This window comes from Cydia fagiglandana, chromosome 19 (assembly GCF_963556715.1).
Source record: "Cydia fagiglandana chromosome 19, ilCydFagi1.1, whole genome shotgun sequence".
In the NCBI taxonomy this organism is placed as follows: domain Eukaryota; kingdom Metazoa; phylum Arthropoda; class Insecta; order Lepidoptera; family Tortricidae; genus Cydia; species Cydia fagiglandana.
In genome coordinates, this window is record NC_085950.1 from 8,974,040 (window position 1) to 8,995,638 (window position 21,599).

Sequence of the window (21,599 nt, forward strand, 5' to 3'; positions counted from 1 at the left end):
ACTCAGGTTTGATGCAACATAGACACACGCTGTTTTGGTCATTCGACACGTCTTCATGAGGACTTGGGAGGGCAGTACCCAAGATAGAGCTGATGCTGAACCCTCGCAGTACCTAGTGGAACTCAGGTTTGGTGCAACATAGACACACGCTGTTTTGGTCATTCGACACGTCTTGATGAGGACTTGGGAGGGCAGTACCCAAGATACAGCTGATGCTGAACCCTCGCAGCACCTAGTGGAACTCAGGTTTGGTGCAACATAGACACACGCTGTTTTGGTCATTCGACACGTTTTGATGAGGACTTGGGAGGGCAGTACCCAAGATCGAGCTGATGCTGAACCCTCGCAGCACCTAGTGGAACTCAGGTTTGGTGCAACATAGACACACGCTGTTTTGGTCATCCAACACGTCTTGATGAGCACTTGGAAGAGCAGTACCCAAGATAGAGCTGATGCTGAACCCTCGCAGTAACTAGTGGAACTCAGGTTTGGTGCAACATAGACACACGCTGTATTGGTCATTCGACACGTTTTGATGAGGACTTGGGAGGGCAGTACCCAAGATAGAGCTGATGCTGAACCCTCGCAGCACCTAGTGGAACTCAGGTTTGGTGCAACATAGACACATGCTGTTTTGGTCATCCAACACGTCTTGATGAGCACTTGGAAGAGCAGTACCCAAGATAGAGCTGATGCTGAACCCTCGCAGCACCTAGTGGAACTCAGGTTTGGTGCAACATAGACACACACTGTTTTGGTCATCCAACACGTCTTGATGAGCACTTGAGAGAGCAGTACCCCAGATAGAGCTGATGCTGAACCCTCGCAGTACCTAGTGGAACTCAGTTTTGGTGCAACATAGACACGCTGTTCTGGTCATTCGACACGTCTTGATGAGGACTTGGGAGGGCAGTACCCAAGATACAGCTGATGCTGAACCCTCGCAGTACCTAGTGGAACTCAGGTTTGGTGCAACATAGACACACGCTGTTTTGGTCATCCAACACGTCTTGATGAACACTTGGAAAAGTGGTTACTAAGATAGAGCTGATGCTGAACCCTCGCAGTACCTAGTGGAACTCAGGTTTGGTGCAACATAGACACACGCTGTTTTGGCCATTCGACACGTCTTGATGAGCACTTGGGAAAGCAGTACCCAAGATAGAGCTGATGCTGAACCCTCGCAGTACCTACTGGAACTCAGGTTTGATGCAACATAGACACATGCTGTTTTGGTCATTCGACACGTCTTGATGAGCACTTGGGAGCGCAGTACCCAAGATAGAGCTGATGTTGAACCCTCGCAGTACCTAGTGGAACTCAGGTTTGGTGCAAAGTCAGGTCAGGTTAGGTCCGGGTTCAGGTTCAGATAAGAGCCGGGATCCAGGTCCAGGTCCGACTCCGGGTTTGAGTCTAGGTCCGGGTCCGAGTCACAGTCCGGGGTCGAGTCCGGGCCCGAGTCTGGGTCCGGGTCCCAGCCCCAGTCCCAATTCAAGTCAAAATCTAAATCGCCAAACGTGTACTATGCATCGTTGAAGAGTTCTGTTCTAATCATCATCAGCAGTTCCACTTCATCAAATGCGACAGTTTTTAATGAAAATGCTTGATTTTCTGATGTAAATCCAAAAGTCACTATACGCATGCCTTTAAGGTTTGAGGAGTTCCCTCGATTCCTCATGGATCCCATCATCAGAACTCGAGATTGACAAAAATGCAGCTTATAAACTTATCTTGCTTAACAAACATAACGAAGAGGACAAATCGCCAAACGTGAACTATGCATCGTTGAAGAGTTCCGTTCTGATCTTCATCAGCAGTTCCACTTCATCCAATGTCACTTTTGTGAATGTATATGCTTGATTTGTAAATAAAAACACAAAAATCACTATATGTATGCCTTTAAGATTTGAGGAGTTCCCTCGATTCCTCATGGATCCCATCATCAGAACTCGAGATTGACAAAAATGCAGCTTATAAACTTATCTTGCTTAACAAACATAACGAAGAGGACAAATCGCCAAACGTGAACTATGCGTCGTTGAAGAGTTTAGTTCTGATCTTCATCAGCAGTTCCACTTCATCCAATGTCACTTTTGTGAATGTATATGCTTGATTTGTAAATAAAAACACAGAAATCACTATATGTATGCCTTTAAGATTTGAGGTGTTCCCTCGATTCTTCATAGATCCCATCATCAGAACTGGGTTTTGACAAGAACGGGACTAATCTGCATATACTTATACTTTTTACAAAACATTTTAATATATGTCTAAAACTAAAAACCCTCATAAGGTACCTTTTCCCGTGGGACGTCACAAATCTAGTTTGAGTATATGTGACGTGGATTTTAAATAATTATCGATCACCTGTCATATGGCAGGTGAAGGACGCTTCGTTCACCTGCCATTGCATCATTCACCTGACTTTTTTGGACAGGTTAACGAGACTTAAGACAAAAGTACAAAAATTTCAATAATATGCAGTTTTAACAGACAGGATAGTTTTTATTCCTAAATTAACACACAAAAGCGATATAACCGCTATATAATTATATAGTTACGAGTATTAGTTGTGGTATCAGTGACATTAACCTGCCGCAAAATCTCATCCACCTGGCAGTTTTAGCCAGGTGGACGATATGCAGGTGATGGGGAAAATGGCAGTTATATCGCGAATACACAAAATGTATTAGCTTGATGAACTCCATACTTAGGCATATAATACTAAACTATTGTTTACGTTACATATCTTGATAGTAATGCGATAGGTTACATAATTAGCAAGATATCGACTCCAGGATAAAGAGTACTTACCCATTACAAACTCCAATTTCCGATACTTTGTCGTTTGTGTTTTATTTGCGAAGCACAATAACCACGTCTTCGTCCTACCAGGTGATAGCTGATGAGTGACGGCTTCAGCTCGTGCGGAGTGAGACGGGAAAGGTGCGGTGGGGGTTATACAATCGTCGTGAATGTGACGCGCCAGGTGACTGTTAAGAATTGCCTTGGACAAACTTTGAAGCCGAATAACTTAAAATATAAGTAAAATATTGTTATGCGATAGTAATACTTTAAAACTTAAGGATATATGTTAATAAAATACGGTAATGCCGTTAAATTAAGTTAATATTTTGTGTGGTTTTCATAGCTCGGAACATCAGTACCTCGCGTTGGGACACGGCAGGTTAACGGATAAACGTAGTTACAATATTTTTTTTTGTAATCAATATTTATTAAATTTTTTTCAAAGTATTAGGCCTCTGTGTAAAAAGTCTCTCTAAATATGTATTAATTTTTTATATATAAAAATAGTACATAACGAAAAAAAAGTTCTAACATAAACCTATTTACAGGTGGCGGTGCCAACTTTTTGAGAAACGACCTATTATATTTTTAGATTTTTTCCTACGGTTACACACAATAACCGAGCTGGATTCCAAATTTCATCCTTCTAGGTCATCTGGAAGTAGGTTAGGTTTAGGTACTTATATCAGTCCCAATAAAAAATGGATTTTTGTATGGGGACCCGCCCTATTTTTAAACTTTATTATATTTTTAGATTTTTTCCTACGGTTACACACAATAACCGAGCTGGATTCCAAATTTCATCCTTCTAGGTCATCTGGAAGTAGGTTAGGTTTAGGTACTTATATGTCAGTCCCAATAAAAAGTGGTTTTTTTGTATGGGGACCCCCCCTATTTTTTAACTTTATTTTATTTTTAGATTTTTTCCTATGGTTACACACAATAACCAAGCTGCATTCCAAATTTCATCCTTCTAGGTCATCTGGAAGTAGGTTAGGTTTAGGTACTATAAGTCATAAGTCAGTCTTAAAATTTACGACTTTTTGACCTTCATACCTTTATAACCGTTTGAGCTAGCTTCATGAAATTTGGGCTTCTAGATATCCTTATGGATATAATTAAACACACGTAGTTTTATGTGTTTACGTCAAAGATGTTTTGAGTTATAGAAGGGTCAAAAGTGGCACCAAGTGGTTCGTGTAATATTACACTCGGCGCTGGCTAGCCAGTTCCTTTGCTTGAACTTGGCTTGACACGCTGCCGCGTGTCTAGATAATATTTATTAGTAATAGGTAAGCTGCGTGAAACGGAATACGTCACTCCTAAAAAGTGACAAGCCCCCTCCAGACTATGCGCGTGAATCGCGGGCGAAGTTCGCTGTCTGCGAAAATCGACTCCACACTCGCGTTCGCGGCTTCGCCCGCGATTCACGCGCATAGTCTGGAGGGGGCTACAGGCGTAAGGATTTTGACCGTGATTTTATAAAAAAATACTTTCTCATTAACCCCCCAAAAGTGGCCCCCATGTTTAAAATTCATTCGTTTACGTTACATGTCTTTGGGTCACTAATTTATGGATGTGTACCAAATATGAACTTAACTAGTCCAGTCGTTTCCCTGAAAATAGACTGACAGACAGACACAGACAGATGCACGAGTGATCCTATAAGGGTTCCGTTTCTTCCTTTTGAGGAACAGAACCCTAACAACGCAACCACGCAATAAAATCATATAGCACCCTGTATAGTGAGTTGTAATCTCACTCCAATCTCGCCGTAATCTGCCGCGACAACCTCGTTACGTTAACCGACCCGTTACAATTAACCGCTTGATTATACCTCTTACAGGGTGTCTTGTGGCAAGGGCAAGATCGGGGGAAGAGGTCAAATGTAGGTAAATGTATATTTGTACCTGTTCATACTTTTGTACCATTTCTTTTGTAGTGTGCAATAAAGCACTTTATTATTATATTCTTTATTCATCATTGTTCTTAGGCTGGGGTTTTTATAATATGAATATATATAAAAGTTATTATTATATATATCCTTTATTCAAATAGGGTCTTAGGCTAGGGTTATAACAAAACATTTATTATTATTTTTGTGTCTCCTTTTGGATTTCTCGGGCTTATAAATCCCGGTCTTTTGATAGGCTTGCGTGGGGATATAGATCCAACACGTAGAGGCCCCTTGGAGAGCTTTAATGTCATTATTATTTGTATGTCTTTTCCATATCTCGGGACCATGGGGTCCTGGACCTTTGGGAGGCGTACGTGGGGCCGAAGCCAACAGCGCAGAGGCCCTTTAAGACACTTTAATCTAAAAGCAAGGGATACACGTGGCGGATACCATCCCCAAACGCACAATGTGATACATCATACATTATTATTTCCATTTATTTATTTTTCTTCTTAGGCTAGGTCATTTATAACATGAATATAAAAGTAAAATACAAAAACACATAAAAAACAACAAAAAATAAGTATAAACACATTATAAAAAACCTAACCTAGGGTGCCGCCAGCAGCGGGGCAGGGCCCAAGCTGCCGGTGGTCAGGGCCGCAGAGAGAGGAACCGGCGGACTATCCGCGCCATTATTATTATTATTAACTTTTTATTGTACAGAATAGAGTCGGACCAACCTAACTCTGGCATGGCGTTTTCAATGACAAAGTTGGCAATGTCATAATTGATGTCAAATTTCTTTGAAAATACTATAGTGACACTCTCTCACGCTGTTACGTAGTGATTAAATATTCTCTTTGCTGTTATGTAGGTACAAGTCGTCTACCTCTCAACCGTGGACTAAACCGAAAGATTAGTTGATGTAGGGTCATACAGATAAAGTAGAATTTAAAAAAATCACAAAATTGTTTAATATTGTACATATACGAGTATAGGTATTCCTACCTACATAAATAATATATGTACAGTCAGCAGCAATAGTTGCTAAGCGGGTGAAGTATTCAAAATGATCTTGACGCGACTTTATTGTTAAGAGAATAAGAGCGCGTCATGGTAATTTTGAACACCTCGCCCGCTTAGCAACTTCTGCTGCTGACAGTATGCAGATTGCAGAATAAATAAATATACATATAAATGGGTAGGTACCTAATAGCTAAAAGTACAAAAATATATTAAATATATATACCTATTCGTATAAAATTCACAGTGGGTATTGGTATTAAGTCATTAAGTAGTATATATATATATATAAGTACTTACAAAAATTCTCTAATTTAGTTTTATTCATATATCATATTTAGTTCATAAGTGATTTATTTGTCTTTTTATTGTCTTATTCTCACAAAAATGTACCTTTTTTGTACCTATGTTGAGACTACAGTCAAGAGTTATCATGAATTCAATGAACAGTGATATTTGCAATTAAGAGACGAAAGTTTTATGTGGATAGGATTCAAATTCAATGTCCGATAAAAAGTATTTCGAGATAATAATGTCGCGAGTTTTTCTTTACAAACGTAGATTTATTGCTATTCACAAGTGAATAAGTAGTTATGCTTAAATTTTAAAATAGGTACTACCTATATACAGATTTTCATTTTACTCAAAGATTCATTGATTTGATTGTATAAAATGTAGACTTTTTTACGAAAAATTGTGCCCCCGATTTTGACAGCTGAAGAAGATGGCGCTGTACGGCTATATATTTTGTGGTAGGTAATTTAATTTACCAACATCAACTATTATTGTCAACCAAAAACTCATAATATTAACTTAAACCTAAAAACGGAATTATAAAATCCTAAAAAAACAACGTACTTCAAAAAGATTAAAATAAAATTGTGATATGTTTAAAGTCGGTGCCAAGCCATTTAGCTTATCCACATAATTCTTCTGTTACCGATAACATTAATAACATAAACATTCATTAGTGATATCAAAATTGCAGTAAATACATACTGTAGGTACATAGCCGTGGAAACAAAATGAAAGCACAATCAAAATGTCAAGGAAAGTGAAAGCATCTCAGCAGGACTTGTTCAAGAAGATAACAGAAGAACAGGAGTATGACGACTACCTGGTCACGGAAAGGGACGGCGATGGCTCCAGCATCATGTCCTCTCTCTCCTTCGTGACACTCCGCGCAAAAGGGAAAACAGACATGAAGCTCTTTGCGAAATCTGCCGCTTGGAGTGCAAAAATCCGATTGAATAACCCTGTTCTTTGTCCATATAGCATCGAACTGTACTTTTACGAAACATTGTGGAAGCAATACGAGAGGCTAGAAGAAATATGCAGTGTCCCAAAGGAGCATAGATTCCGTAAACCGAAACTATACGGAACCAGCTACGAATATCTGAACGAAACTCTAGTAATAGAAGACTTGGTTGCAAAAGGTTATGAAGATTCCGATAGACAGAAATCTGCGGATTTTGAATACATGTCAACGGGTATCGCTTTGATTGCGCAGTTTCATGCACTTTCCTTGGCTTACTCCCAGTATGACCCTGAAGCTTTTAAGAAAACCAGCGAATATTTGAGCATGGACGAATCTAAACTAGAAATGTGGTTGGCAAGCGTTTCACCTAAAATGCTGGCCAATGCGTTCTCGGCCGCAGAAAAACATAGAGAAAAACTTGAAAACTACTTTCAGACACCGAAGAGATTCCATCAACTATTCATGGGGTATTACCGAAGGAGGAATGACAACGTTTTGATTCACGGGGATTTCAAGCCAAGCAACTTGATGCATAGACGTAGAAATGGGAAATTAGAGTTATGTGTCGTTGACTTTCAGTTGGTTCACGATGCAAACGCTGTGGTTGATCTTATGTACTTTATTTTTACTGCTACCGATGAATCATTCCGTCGTGTTCACTACCATGAATTATTGGATCTTTACTATGAGAAGCTGAAGGAATCCTTGATTAGACTTCGCGTCGACCCAGAGCAGGTATAAAATGTTAAATTGTTGAAATCGGTTTACCTGATAAAGAATTATCCCTGAAAAACATTCTTCTTCTTTATCGTTATATAGTTCGTTTTTTTAGCATTAGAAATAAGGTATATCTTGTAGTGTCTTTTAATTGAAAAACACGTTTTAAAAGTCACGGCAAATATATATATAACAATTATGAATCTAATACGATCATTTATATTATTCTGCTTTCATAAGTGATAGTTACTGATTTTTAAAAAGCGTTTTTCAATTAAAAGAGATGTCAAGATCGCTTACCTTCTTTCTAATGCAAAAAAATGAACTATAGTCTTTGCAGAATGCAGTAGTCAACTACTAATAACAGGGACAGATGTTGCTCTGTACAATTTCTCGCCATTTCTCGCGGTTGGAGGTCAATACGGCGTCCTTCCATGGCAGATTAGCATGCAGATTGCATGACATGAGGTCACATATATTAGCCGATGCGCCGATAGATGGCGGTGTGTACTTTAAATTATTTTAATTTTCATTCAAATTTTGCCTTTAGTACCGTTTGGTAACTAAAAATTGGTAACCAGCTTCGAAACGGGAAAGAAATGCCAATTCGTAACTGGCTTCAAATTGGGACTTTTCTATTACCGATTTGTAACCACGTTTGGTAACTGGCTTCGAAACGGGAAAAATAAATCCCGGGTTGTAACTGGTTACAAAATGGGACTTTTGAATTACCGATTCGTAGCCACGGTTAGTTAACCAGCTTCCAAACGGGAAAAAATATCCCGCGTTGTAACTGGTTACAAAATGGAACTTTTGAAGTGGCTCATTAAGTTGTATACAGGGTGGAAAGTTAAGATGGGGCAGTGAAGGCAGCTTGCTGTCACTCGAAAATGGTCTTGGGAAACCATCTCTAACTTTTTAAGTGGTGACAATTGGCATTTACAAGTTTTGATAAAATGTACAGTCAGCGAGAAATTATCAGTAAAACTTAAAATAAACGTATGCAATGACAATAAGTCTGAAGTGCTTTCGTATGTACACCGTTCTAGCCTCGAATTGGTAGAATAACCTCCGAGTAACTCCGTCCCAATACGTAACCGGCTACAAACAGGTAATTTTGGATTCCCATTTTGTAGCCGGTTACAAAATTTAGTTACCAGACGGTACCACTCTGGCCCAATTCGTAACTGGCTACATACAGGGAATTTTAGATTCCCATTTTGTAGCTAGTTACCAAATTTAGTTACCAAACGGTAACACGCTGGCCCAATACGTAACCGGCTACAAACTGGGAATCTTGATTCCCATTCTGTAGCTGGTTACGAAATCTTGGTTATCAAACGGTACTAAAGGAAATTTTGTTTCTTCTTTCAGGTATATTCGAAGAATACTTATAGATTGCGTGTGGAAGAGAGTGCAATGTTGGGTCTAGCTATAGGCGTGGCGTTACTGCCTATGGTGTTGGTGGATGAAGACAAAACCCCTGCTTTTGATGAGGATGCGGATATGGACGATTTTGCGGTGGAGGGCAACGCTCTTTTTAAAGAGCGTTTTAATGGTATACTTAATAACTATGTAGAGTGGGGACTGTTGTGAGGAGCGTTAACATAACTATGGAGCTGTTGTCGACAATTCTTTCCGTCATGAGATATCTACTTAGATACTATCCAACTATATCCAGCAACATTTTCAAGCAACTGACTTCAACAGAAAAAAATCGTCGATACTAGAGTTAGACCAAGAAAAGTCTGCAGAGATATTGATAGCCCACGCAGTGCAAGTGTTATTTTAAACGTCAAACTTCTATGAAATTATGACGTATAAATAACACTGCATGGGCTATCAAAATCGGTGCCGACTTTTCTCTCTATAATATTTTCAGAAGCATTTCTTAATTTTTTTCAAACGACGGCGTCAGCGTATTTATTTTGGAAATAAAATAATTGGCTTGGCACCGACTTCAAACATATCAGTTGCTAGCGCATATAAAAGGGATGAAATTTTATTTTACCCATTTCGAAATGGTATTTTTTTTTATTCATTTGTAAGCTGCCTTGTTTTATGTAGTTTGACTTGTTGTATTATTAAACAAGTTGTACAAGTTGTTGTTGACTAAATGAATCTTTGCACCATTGAAAGTATTGAACAAATAGCCCGCAATTTGCGAGCGATAATGAGGAATCAATTAAACATCGGTCTTATTTACCATCTGGCCATTATACTCGACATTTACACCGTGCTGTCAGTGTGAAATTCCTCTCTTCGGGCAAACTCGGCTCCGTTCGGCTCAGCATTGCTACGAGCAATTATTAGGGTTTACTCAACTTGACGTCCCTTTGCATGCACGACCACAGATAATGGCTTGAATTTTGACAACCCTAAATAGCCGAAAGGGATAGTGCCATATATTAGAAGTGCATGATTCGACCCTGAACCGCTGTCAAACTTCGGTTTTGTAGGAAGTTTCCTTTCTGTACGGTAGTACTATTATTTATTCTGTGGTGCTGTGTCAATCGGTTAGGGGTATATCTAATTCCCTCTCCGTCGCACCGATCCATCAGTGCGAGCGAGATGGACTGCGATCGAGTTTACGCAGTCGCTAACATAAACGTCAAGTGTCAACTCATGGTACAGCTACTTTCACTTTTGGGGTCACGAATGCTATAGCGGCCTCGTAGTCTTTTGTTTCCTTTGGCTTCATGACGTCACTTACGTCCGCGATGGTGTTATATAATGTAATGTGTAATATATGCGCATGCGAATGCGCAATAAATAGGGTTATCATGAAAGAACGGTGGACAAGTAACTACCAATCGTAATTGATGTAATGATGTAACGAAATGTTAAAGTACCTAAGACAGTTCTGTGGATAATGTTGATTTAATGTTTTCATTCTGTTTAAAAAAAAAAGGTTTAGCCGACTTTCTTGTGCCCTACCTCTGTAACTGGCTAGATGTACCTATGTAACATACCACTTAAAAAAACAATGGGTTGCACTCCGGGAGTGCCGGCAGCAGTGAAAACTCAATGACATTTTTCCCCATCACAAAACGTGCACAGCGCCGCTAAAGAAGTTTTCACTTCAAAAAACTAGTGGCTCAGTGACCTGTATAGACCCACGCGATTTTTCAAAAAACGAAACCTGCCTACAAAATTTCACGAGAATCGTTTGAGAAATGCGAAGAATTTTTTCCCAAGCTGGAAAGAAGACCTTCGACCTCCTTTTAAGAATGGAAAATCTGTGTAGATAGATATAACGAGAAATATATATGTCTATGTCTAATAATATTTGTCTATCATATAAATAGTCTTTGGTCAAAGTGTGCTCAAGGATTGCATAAAATGGTGGGACGCATCCTTTGTTCGTTAATTTTGATTAATAAACAATAAACTACCTATTCCACATTATCTTCTGTTAGCGTAAATAAATAGGTCAATGGAAATGAGAGTGATGTAATTTATGATTAATTAATTGATCTTATTGACTGATTGATTAATCTAAATGGCAGTATAATAGCAGTGTGACCTAAATTAAAACACAGTCGCAATTTCAACAATGCAAGTGAGACTATCAAAACAGGACTTGTTAAAGAAAATAACAGAAGAACATGAGTTTGACGACTTTGTGGTCACGGAAAGGGACGGCGATGGGTCCAGCATTATGTCTTCTCTCTCCTACGTGACATTTCGTGCAAAAGGGAAGACCGAAATGAAGCTTTTCGCAAAAACTGCCGCGTGGATCGAAAAATTACGACTGAATAGCCCAATCATTCCTTGTCCATTTACTATCGAACTGTATTTCTACAGGACATTATGGAAGCAATATGAGAAGCTAGAAGATATGTGGAACGTTCCAATGGAGCATAGATTCCGTAAGCCAACGCTTTATGGCAGCAGCGTCGAATATTTGAACGAAACTCTGGTAATACAAGACTTGATTGCACAAGGTTACGAGGAATATGAAAGACAAACACCTGCGGATTTCGAATACATGTCTGCGGGTATTGCATTGATGGCGCAGTTTCATGCTCTTTCGCTAGCCTACTCCCATTACGATCCAGAGGGTTTTAAACAAGCCAACGAATATTTAACGTTGGACGAATCTAAACTAGTTATCTGGATTGGAAGCATGTCGACTAAACTGCTGGCCAATGCGTTCTCCTCGGCAGAAAAACATAGATACAAACTTAAAAAGTACTTTAAAACACCGAAGAGACTTCTTCAACTTATCATGGATTGCTACCGAAGAGGTAACGACAAAGTATTGATTCACGGGGATTTCAAGCCAAGCAACATAATGCATAGACGTAGAAATGGGAAATTAGAATTATGCGTCGTTGACTTTCAGAATGTTCACGATGCAGATGCTGTGGCTGATCTTATGTACTTCATTTTTACTGCTACGGACGAATCATTCCGCCGTGTCCACTACCATGAATTACTGGATCTTTACTATGAGAAGCTGAAGGCATCCTTGCTTAGACTACGCGTCGACCCAGAGCAGGTATACCCGGAGAGTAAGTACAAATCGCGGCTGGAAAAATGTGCAATGTTAGGGTTAACTATAGGTGTGGCGTGTTTGCCTGTGGTGTTGGTGGATAAAGAGAATGCCCCGGCTTTTGATAAGGACCCAGATGCAACCGCGGTTGCGGTGGAGGGTAGCGCGCTTTTTAAAGAGCGTTTTAATGGTATACTTAATAACTACGTGGAGTGGGGACTGCTGTGAAACGCCGACTTTAGGGATGGCCTAGCTCGTACCATGTCGATAAACTGATTTATTTTATTATTAGAAAGACGGTCTGCGCAAACTAAGGTTGCAAGGCCAACGTGGGTTCTGACTCCCTTAATAATGTAATTTTAATGTTATTATATACCTTCAACTATCCTTTGATATGTAAGTTGCTTATTTTTTTCAGCAGGTAGTTTTACATTTATTTAATAATTCATTATATATAAGTTTATTTTTGTTAATTTTATATTAAATTTCTTCTTTATTGCTGATTATTTTTGTTAACTGCAGTGATTTTTCACCTGATGGTCTCATCGAAAGATCAGCGCTGGTAATCGTCAACATCACGCGGATATGAGACCATTCCGTTGTACTTTTTCATTTCTATGTTTTCTTTTTTGTATAATCTTCTATTCTATTCTTGTCTTTATAACTTTTGAATTTTTGTCTGACTTTAAACAATTAATGCACTTCGGTTCCTAATGCTAAATCGGCAAAGTCAATCTTGTGGTCCATTTTTGACAAAAGAAGAGTCTGTGCGGAAAGAGAAGATTCGTGGAATGTAGGGGCCCAATACATTCCACGATTCTTCTCTTTCCGAGCAGACTCTACCAAGGAGGGAAGGAAAGAAAGAAGGACCCCTATTCGACAAGCGACGTTTGACGTATTGTGTTGATCTCCCGTTGATGTGGGAAAAATCATAACTTCTCGAATACGTACAATGTCAAAATTTGACATTAACAATCCACAGTTAGGGTGACAAGCAAACCAAACCGAACCACCCTTAGTTTAGAGTTGAGTTTTGCTTGTACCAAATGATATTATCCACCGTTGATGGAATCAACACTCAGTATGCAATAAAATCAACGGTTGATTTGACGTGGATGCGAAATCTGACAGTTGTACGTGTCGAATTTGGCCCCTGATCGCTCAGTCAAAAGTAGCAATGTACAAATTACAGAAATTGCAGAATTGTTCTCGGAAATTTCAAAGAAATTACATGAAAGAAACTTAGAAAGTTCTCTGTGAGAATGTTCCCATGAGAACTGTAACGTTTTGTGTAATATATAATATTACACGCCACATAACAGTAAAGCGCCCGCGAAATATTTAAAATGGCATGTGTCTACGTCGGTCTTGACACGATTAGATTGTTTATTAAATTTAAGTTCCAGAGAATATTCTTCATAGAAGTTACGCAACTTAAGAAACTTCTCCTCAGTGCATTGCTAGTCAAAAGATATTTCGGTCGAACGAATGGAAGACGTCCCAGTACCCCTAATGTAAATTTCATTCGATAGCGTGATGTGAAGTAGGTACGCGTTTGCGTTAAGTCTCATTTTGTATGGGATTTGAGTTTCCAAAACGTCCCGCTTGGCACGTTGTTCAAAATTCCATACAAAAATAGACATAAGACTTAAAACAAATGCGAACGCTCGTCACGCTATCTAATGGAATGGAGTTTACGCTAGAGGTTCAGGTCATCCTAAGTAGATAGGTATCTGTAGGCGACGCATATATTTTATGTGAACTGTACTTTAGGTTTAGGGGTCATCCATTAATTACGTCACACGAATTTCTAGGTTTTTTGACCCCTCCCCCTCCTTGTCACACTTGGTCACATTTGGCAAACCCCTCCCCCCTAGTGTGACGTCACATTTTTTCTACGAAATTGCCAAATCGAATTAAGTAAGTACCTAAGTATTATTAATATTTTATCAAAATATTTTTGACGATATAAATATTAGTAATTTTATTACCCAAAAATGCTTAGGAAAGAAAATAAATCGAATAAAAACGATTATCGTTTTAAAAACTTGTTATTTAAATGTACAGCGAATAAAATAATTTATATAAATTTTCGGTTACTGATGAAGTTAAAGTGACGTCACAAAGTTTGTGTCTCCCCCTCCCCCATGTCACAATATGTCACATTTTCTTGACCCCCGTGTGATGTAATTAATGGATGACCTCTTATTATTTTTTATTGCTTTTGGTTAACTTTGGTACTTGTAATGCCATCTAGTGTAAACCATTCTAATTAAAGCTACATAAAAACAATGGACGGTAGCGAGTCCAAGTCATGCGCTGCACCTATACTTATGTAACGTACGGTAGAATTACATTTCCAAAAATTCACACCCTGCTGCGTTGACTCCTCGCTCGTACCACAATTTTGGCGTTATATTTTGCGAATTTATGTCTTTTATTTAACCTGTCACAACAGTATCAATGGCCTCAATGGTTGGAGCTCGGCGTTGGCGAAAGCTGGGACCTAGCAAAATGGCGTGTGTGTCGGAGGCCAAAACTCATTTTGTAATTTTTGCGTCATTGCGCCAACCAAGTAAATAATAAAGTACCTCGACTGCACGGTGTAACTCAGTGACTGAAGCTTTGAATAAATAGCGATTGCACCTGACCATGACGCCATCTTAGATTTAGGCTGTTCCCAATGCGTACCGAACCCGAGCGATATTGGTTGTTTTTCAACCCTTAATTAATATGCCCTTAACCACAAATTTTAATAACAAATTTAAATAAAATTATAATAATTAAAATATAGCAGTAAAGAGGCAGTTTTCCTACGTAAATATGTAACTAAAATGTAAAAATAAGTTTTGGCAAAAATTTCATTTTTGGTACAAGCTTTTATCGCCGACTGTACTTTTCTTTCCACAGGCAACTAATATTCATCTAGACAACTCTAAAAACCCCAAACACAATTAGGTTTCGTTGTTTTATCACAGAGTTCCTATGGCCACCTCCGGTCTCCATCATCAGATCAGTTCGATGACACCATAATATTGCATGGTCACCACCGGGAAGTGGATCAAATTTAACTTGCAAGATTTGATTACAGACAGACAGACAGACAACGGTCAGGTGAAAGTATGTATACAGGGTGATTCAGGAGACGTGAGCAGGACTAACACTGCGCATTTCGTAAAATATAAGCAACTGTTTCGTATCAGTATTAGTGAGGTTAACGTTAATTTTCTAGTCGTGTTGAAAAAAAAAAGTTGTTAATTTATTTACGACATGCATGGTCACCCTAAAATTAGAATACTAAACTACCGATATTCTGTGTCAAAATGAATGTCATCACTGTCATCACGGTCTGATTACTTTTGAAAACTCGTATCTCACTCAAGTTTGACAGTTTATTTTCTTCGTAATCAAAATGCTGTCATTACAGTTAGAGGTTTTATGTTTATTAAGTAATTAGGTATTGTAGGGTGACTATGATTGTAGAGAATTAAATTTGCCCTCACCAAAAAGTTAAAAAATAGGAAAAAGTGTGGTTGTTTCACCTAAATACGACGGTGATCGATCAATTATCAGTTACTGAGTGTGCAGGATTAGTCCTGCTCACGTCTCATGAATCATCCTGTATAAAAGCTTGTAACAATATTTACGACTCTTGCGGCGTTGTATTGGGTGTCCAGTCTTTTTAGGGTTCCGTACGCAAAGGGTAAAACGGGACCCTATTACTAAGACTTCGCTGTCCGTCCGTCCGTCCGTCCGTCTGTCACCAGGCTGTATCTCACGAACCGTGATAGCTAGACAGTTGAAATTTTCACAGATGATGTATTTCTGTTGCCGCTATAACAACAAATACTAAAAACAGAATAAAATAAAGATTTAAATGGGGCACCCATACAACAAACGTGATTTTTGACAAAAGTTAAGCAACGTCGGGAGTGGTCAGTATACTTGGATGGGTGACCGTTTTTTGTTTGCTTTTTTTTGTTTTTGTTTTTTTTGCATTATGTACGGAACCCTTCGTGCGCGAGTTCGACTCGCACTTGCCCGGTTTTTTAATTACTAGACTCTGATCAAAACTCTGATAGTCTGATAGAGGTTAAGGGCCAGTACACAGACGTACGCACTACGCAACCCAACTGCAACTTGTATGGAAACTGCATCGCAGTCGCGTTGCGGTCCGTCTGTATTGGCCCTAAGGGTCTTCTTAAAGTTACATCGCCGGCGCTCGTAAAGCAATGGGAACTGTCCGGTCGCGTTAAAGGAATCCGTGACGTTCGCAGGCCACCCGCAGAGGTGGTTTATTACGATTTCCTTGAGTAAGTATTATAAAAGGTAAAAACGTTAGGGAAAGCTCCTTTTTCATGAAGTTCTATACAGTTTACAATAATAAGAGGGGGCGAAATGGCAGGAAATTAGGAGGAAACAAAATATATGGCGCGCCGCGCCATCACGAGGGTAACTATATATTACCTATTATCTCAATTACTCTGCAAATATACTTTCGCTCTCCAAAACATGTTGCGTGAATGAATAAATTAAGTACTTGAATTAAACTGTAAGATTCATCAAATGTTAGTATGACTCATGCCATTTTCATTTCGAATATTTACGGAAATATACTTAGTTATTATGCAACCCGTCATCTAGAATAGTTCGCAATATCTCGGTCACAAATAAGTGGACGGAACTTTTAATAAGCTAAATCATAATTAAATATGATTGCAGAATTTTAATCTCAAGTTCGCGTCTTCGGAATAAAAGATTCTCGAAGACCGGTTACACATTAACGTTTTTTTTCTGCGCTTACACGCGCGCTCAATTTCGCTAAGTTTGCCAAGAGGTGCGTCTATACGCGCATACACGCGCTTTCATAAACGAACTTATGCGCGTTTAAAACGCAACTCTGTAAACGGCCTTACGGAAACGGCAGTTAGACCAAGATAAGTATGGAGTGTAGAAGTACCTCTACCTTCCATAAAGATAAGTCTCGATTTTGATAGCACACGAAGTGCAAGTGATATTTTATACGTCATAATTCCATACAAGTTTGAGTATGAAAGTAAGCATCGGTAACGGAGAAGATGAGGAGTAGTAGGTTAGCGTGGTACATGAAAAAAAGGAGTGAGTGCTGAGGTGACGAAAGAGAGACGAGAATAGAAGAGAAAAACATGTTGTGCCTCTGTTGTGCCGACCCGACATAATGTAGGATAAGGGTAACAAAACGAAACAAACAAAAATTTATTCGCAGAAAAAGGGTAAAGATTACATGTGTTAGTGTAAACATAAAATATGTTTCACCTTTAGGGCAGGAAAAACAAGAATTTTGCGGCGCATCTTAAGTCGCGCGGCTTAGAGCATTTAATAACTGGAGTAGCCTTTAAGAGCTTATCCCTCTGCCGAAAACTTGCACAATTGTGCAAACTTTTGTATGGCCTGACATGGCTATTTGTACGTTACATAAAAATCATGTAGAAATAGCGATAGATTTGGCGACCCCTCCCCCGCAAAAATCAGTAGACTGTTTCGTATATGGAAGGTAGAGATACTTCTACACTCCATAGTTTCGTACAGAAAGTGACAGCCATGACGTGTCCAGTTACTTTTTTTTTCATAATAATTACACAGTTTGGTCGACATAATGACCTGCCTTTTTTGTGAAAAGATTGGTGTCGTGGTCGAAAGGGCCATGTCACCACCAAAGACGAAAAGGAAAGGAAAACAGAAATGTTCTAAGAGTCACGGTTGAAACGTCCGTCGCTAGCGTCCCGACCGCCGGCGCGCCGCCGCCCTAACGCGCTTGAGGTGTTAGCGGCAATTCCAATTATCCGGTCTTATGAAATAGTTGTCCGCAATATCGTCGATTGGAATGTTTAAGGTGCCGCGCGCGCCGGCCTGAGCATTTTAATTTAGCCGCGTATTGACTGTTTATGCTAAATACTGGGTTTATTGAAAAGAATAACGGGGGATGTTGGTATCTTAAGTCTTCTTGATGATGGCGACACGTACGACATTTACTCGGCCACGACACCAATCTCTTCACACAAAAAGCAGTCGCTGGTCACTGTGTCGACCAAACCGTGTAACCACTTAAAAAGAAAAAAAAAATGACATTTATCGCTCAGTATCAACCATCAATTAAGACATCGAGCGTGTAGTCGGAGCAAAAAACGTCTGCAGCGGATTTGATAGCCCACGCAGTGCAAGTGTCTTTTCTACGTGATAATTTCATAGAAGTTTGGCGTTTAAAATAACACTTGCACTGCGTGGGCTATCAGCTGCAGACTATTCGCACGCATGTGGCAACTCTATAGCCTATAGTCTATAGTATACTTGCATTAAGTTAAGTCCATCAACAACCGTTGCTATGGTAACTTAACTTGTTTTATTCAATGTCATTGGATGGAGGAATTGGAGCTGTGTTCTGTTGTATTTAGCTGTTTCTTCTTTGCTTATTTAATTGAAAAAATAATATTTATATATCTGTACCGAATTATCGAGTTCCAGTTATCGAGTTCAAAATCAAACGTAAGTAAAATACATAGTAATAATAGTAAATGGGTCCATATTGGGTCGCATAATAATTGATTGTCCTAATGTAATGTTACGCATAAAACTCATTTCGCATAATTGTTATTGTGCTGGAAATAGTAATATTTCTGAAAAATTATAACACACAACCTATGCAATATATTTTCGAAAATACTTTCTGTTTCAGCTGGAGAAAAATATGCGAAAAGAGATTTATGCGTAACATTACATTATGATTTATGACAATCAATTATTATGCGATGAGATAGGATCCCATAGTAAATACATAGTAGTAATCATGAGGTATTTCTATATATACTAGGTCCATGGTAGTAATAGTTAGTAACATTAGAATCTTAGATGAAGGTTTCTTCTTGGTCTATACAGGGTGTAATCGTTAAGTGTAGCCAGGCGATAATTCCGTAAATATAACAGATATCAGAAAACTACAAATTGATATCGAAAGTGCGTTACCCAAGGAGTAAAATTACATTAATAACTTTTTTTAATAAAAGCATAAATATTCCAAACATTAACTTCAATACCTTCCATACATTTAGTACGACGACTAACCCCTCAAAGAACGTGGGTGTCGTAAGAGATAAAACTGCATGAGGTTCATTATTTCACGCGCGTAAATTATTTGTTTTTATAACACTATATTACAAGATATAATCACCCAACCTGAATACAGCTTCTCGTATTTTTCAGTCGGCTAATCTTAAAATTCTGCACTCAAGAAATGTTCATATAAGTACACGTACAGTCAAGGAATTTAAATTCCGACCCATTTCGTACTTTGTCACAGTGACAACCGTATGAGGTCTCTAGCGGATTTCATATTGATTGTCACTGTGACAAAGTACGAAATGGGTCGGAATTTAAATTCCTTGACTGTACGTGATGACTTCCCTTTAGCACACTTTAATTATCTTTTGTATTTTACAGTACATATGTTGGTAATACTTTACCACACTAGTGCAATAATTAGTACATTACGCAACTATGTCGAAAATTATAGGGCCATCTGTACTGTAAAACGTTGTACGATACATGTGCGAATAGTTAACTCGGGACTCGTGTCGATTTATAACACTCCCTTTTTAGTCGTGCTTTTTATCGCCACTAGTTTCGAATTTCCTATTTTTCGCACTTGTATCGTAGTCTAATCTTTAAACGAGCAATTCTTATTTATTTATATAATATATTTCGGGGATCTCGGAAATGGCTCCAACGATTTCGATGAAAGTTGCTATATGGGAGTTTTAGGGGACGATAAATCGATCTAGCTAGGTCTTAACTCTGGGAAAACGCGCACTTTTGAGTTTTTATATTATGTTTTCCGAGCAAATCTCGGTCTCCCAGATATTGTACTATTACGTAAGCAAATCTAAGAAAATTGCGTACCAGAATAGTTTAGATTTATGTTATTGATAGGTCATTACAAACATCGGGCGTCACTCGCGATCAAAGGTCATGGCGTAAACAGTTTACAAACGTAAACTATGTATATCGTATGACATAACATAACATAACATAACATAACATAATGGTGACATATGATGTGATATCCAGCAGTGAACGCATATATTTAGGATGGAAACCGCCTTTAGGAACATTACCGTTCAAATTCTCGGGCCAAATCGCCGTGTGCCTGCTATACGGCCACAATTCAAAATTTTTGATTTTCTGGATTATTGCAGATTCGTATTCAAAATTGTTCAATTTACGACCTTATTTCGAGAGCCATAGCAAAAAAGGTCTTTAAGAGCCTTTTTCTCACAAGTGGCCTTATGAATTTGACCATAAATTGTCAGACAATTCCCTGCAATACAGCCACTTTTGAGTTGTGGCTATATAGCACACGTTTTAAATGAAGCTTTTGAGTTGCGTCCTAGAAAATAATAATTAGCTGAGTTACACATATTATTATTATCGCGTACAGTGATCTTGTTCCTATCAAAGTTGATATAAGTTCAAAAACTAAAACCCGACTACTGCAAATCGCGCTCTAAAAAGTATGAAACAAGATAGAATTCTTATCTGAAGTTATCAAACAGGAAATATTATAAATGTTACAATTTTTTTAATAAAAAAATACAACGTAATAAAATTTACTACATTTTTGATATATTTACAGAGATATTCAAAGGATCGCCGTGCATGGTCGTATGCCACGATTATAAACTTTAAGGTAAAGTGGCATACGACCACAGCTATCCTCTGAATCTCTGTAAAAATATAAATAATGTAGTAAATTATATTACGTTGTATTTTTTTATTAAAAAAATTATAACATTTATAATATTTCCTGTTTGATAACTTCAGATAAGAATTCTATCTTGTTTCATACTTTTAGAGCGCGATTTGTAGTAGTCGGGTTTTAGTTTTCGAACTTATTTTTTATTTAATTAATTTTGGGGTCATGAATTCGTTACTAACTATTCGAAGTCACTTTATATTACTTTTTCGAGGGCATCCCCAGTACAGAAATGCACGCAGAGCGCCACATATATCGGGCTGCGCCATCCTTTGGCATGGAGGCGCTTTCGGCGCCCAGCTTTGGAACGTGTACAGTGCGCCTCCTACGTCGGGCTACGCCCGACTCTATTAATATGAGGGCGCCGAAGGCGCCCGGCTTTGGAACGCCTAGAGCGTGTATTGTACGTCGGGCTACGCCTGACTCTTTTAGTATGAGGGTGAGGGCGCCAAAGGCGCCCGGCTTTGGAACGCGTAGAGCGTGTCTTGTACGTCGGGCTACACCTGACTCTTTTAGTATGGGGGCGCCAAAGGCGCCCGGCTTTGGAACGCGTACAGCGAGCTTTGTACGTCGGGCTACGCCCGACTCTTTTAGTATAATAGCGCCCAAG

At 38.8% G+C, this 21,599-nt stretch overlaps 2 protein-coding genes across 2 annotated transcripts; both read left to right on the plus strand.

Annotated features, from left to right (window-relative positions):
• The first annotated feature begins 6,773 nt into the window (after positions 1–6,773).
• LOC134674215 (uncharacterized) lies at positions 6,774–9,302 on the plus strand. The gene is made up of 2 exons (XM_063532274.1): positions 6,774–7,724; positions 9,081–9,302. Exons 1-2 carry the CDS (start codon positions 6,774–6,776, stop codon positions 9,300–9,302), a joined length of 1,173 nt encoding a protein of 390 aa, XP_063388344.1.
• A 1,922-nt stretch (positions 9,303–11,224) lies between these two features.
• Positions 11,225–12,443, plus strand: LOC134673714 (uncharacterized). The gene has a single exon (XM_063531714.1). The coding sequence runs from the start codon at positions 11,263–11,265 to the stop codon at positions 12,430–12,432; it is 1,170 nt and encodes a 389-aa protein (XP_063387784.1). The 5' UTR covers positions 11,225–11,262; the 3' UTR covers positions 12,433–12,443.
• Positions 12,444–21,599: the final 9,156 nt, after the last annotated feature.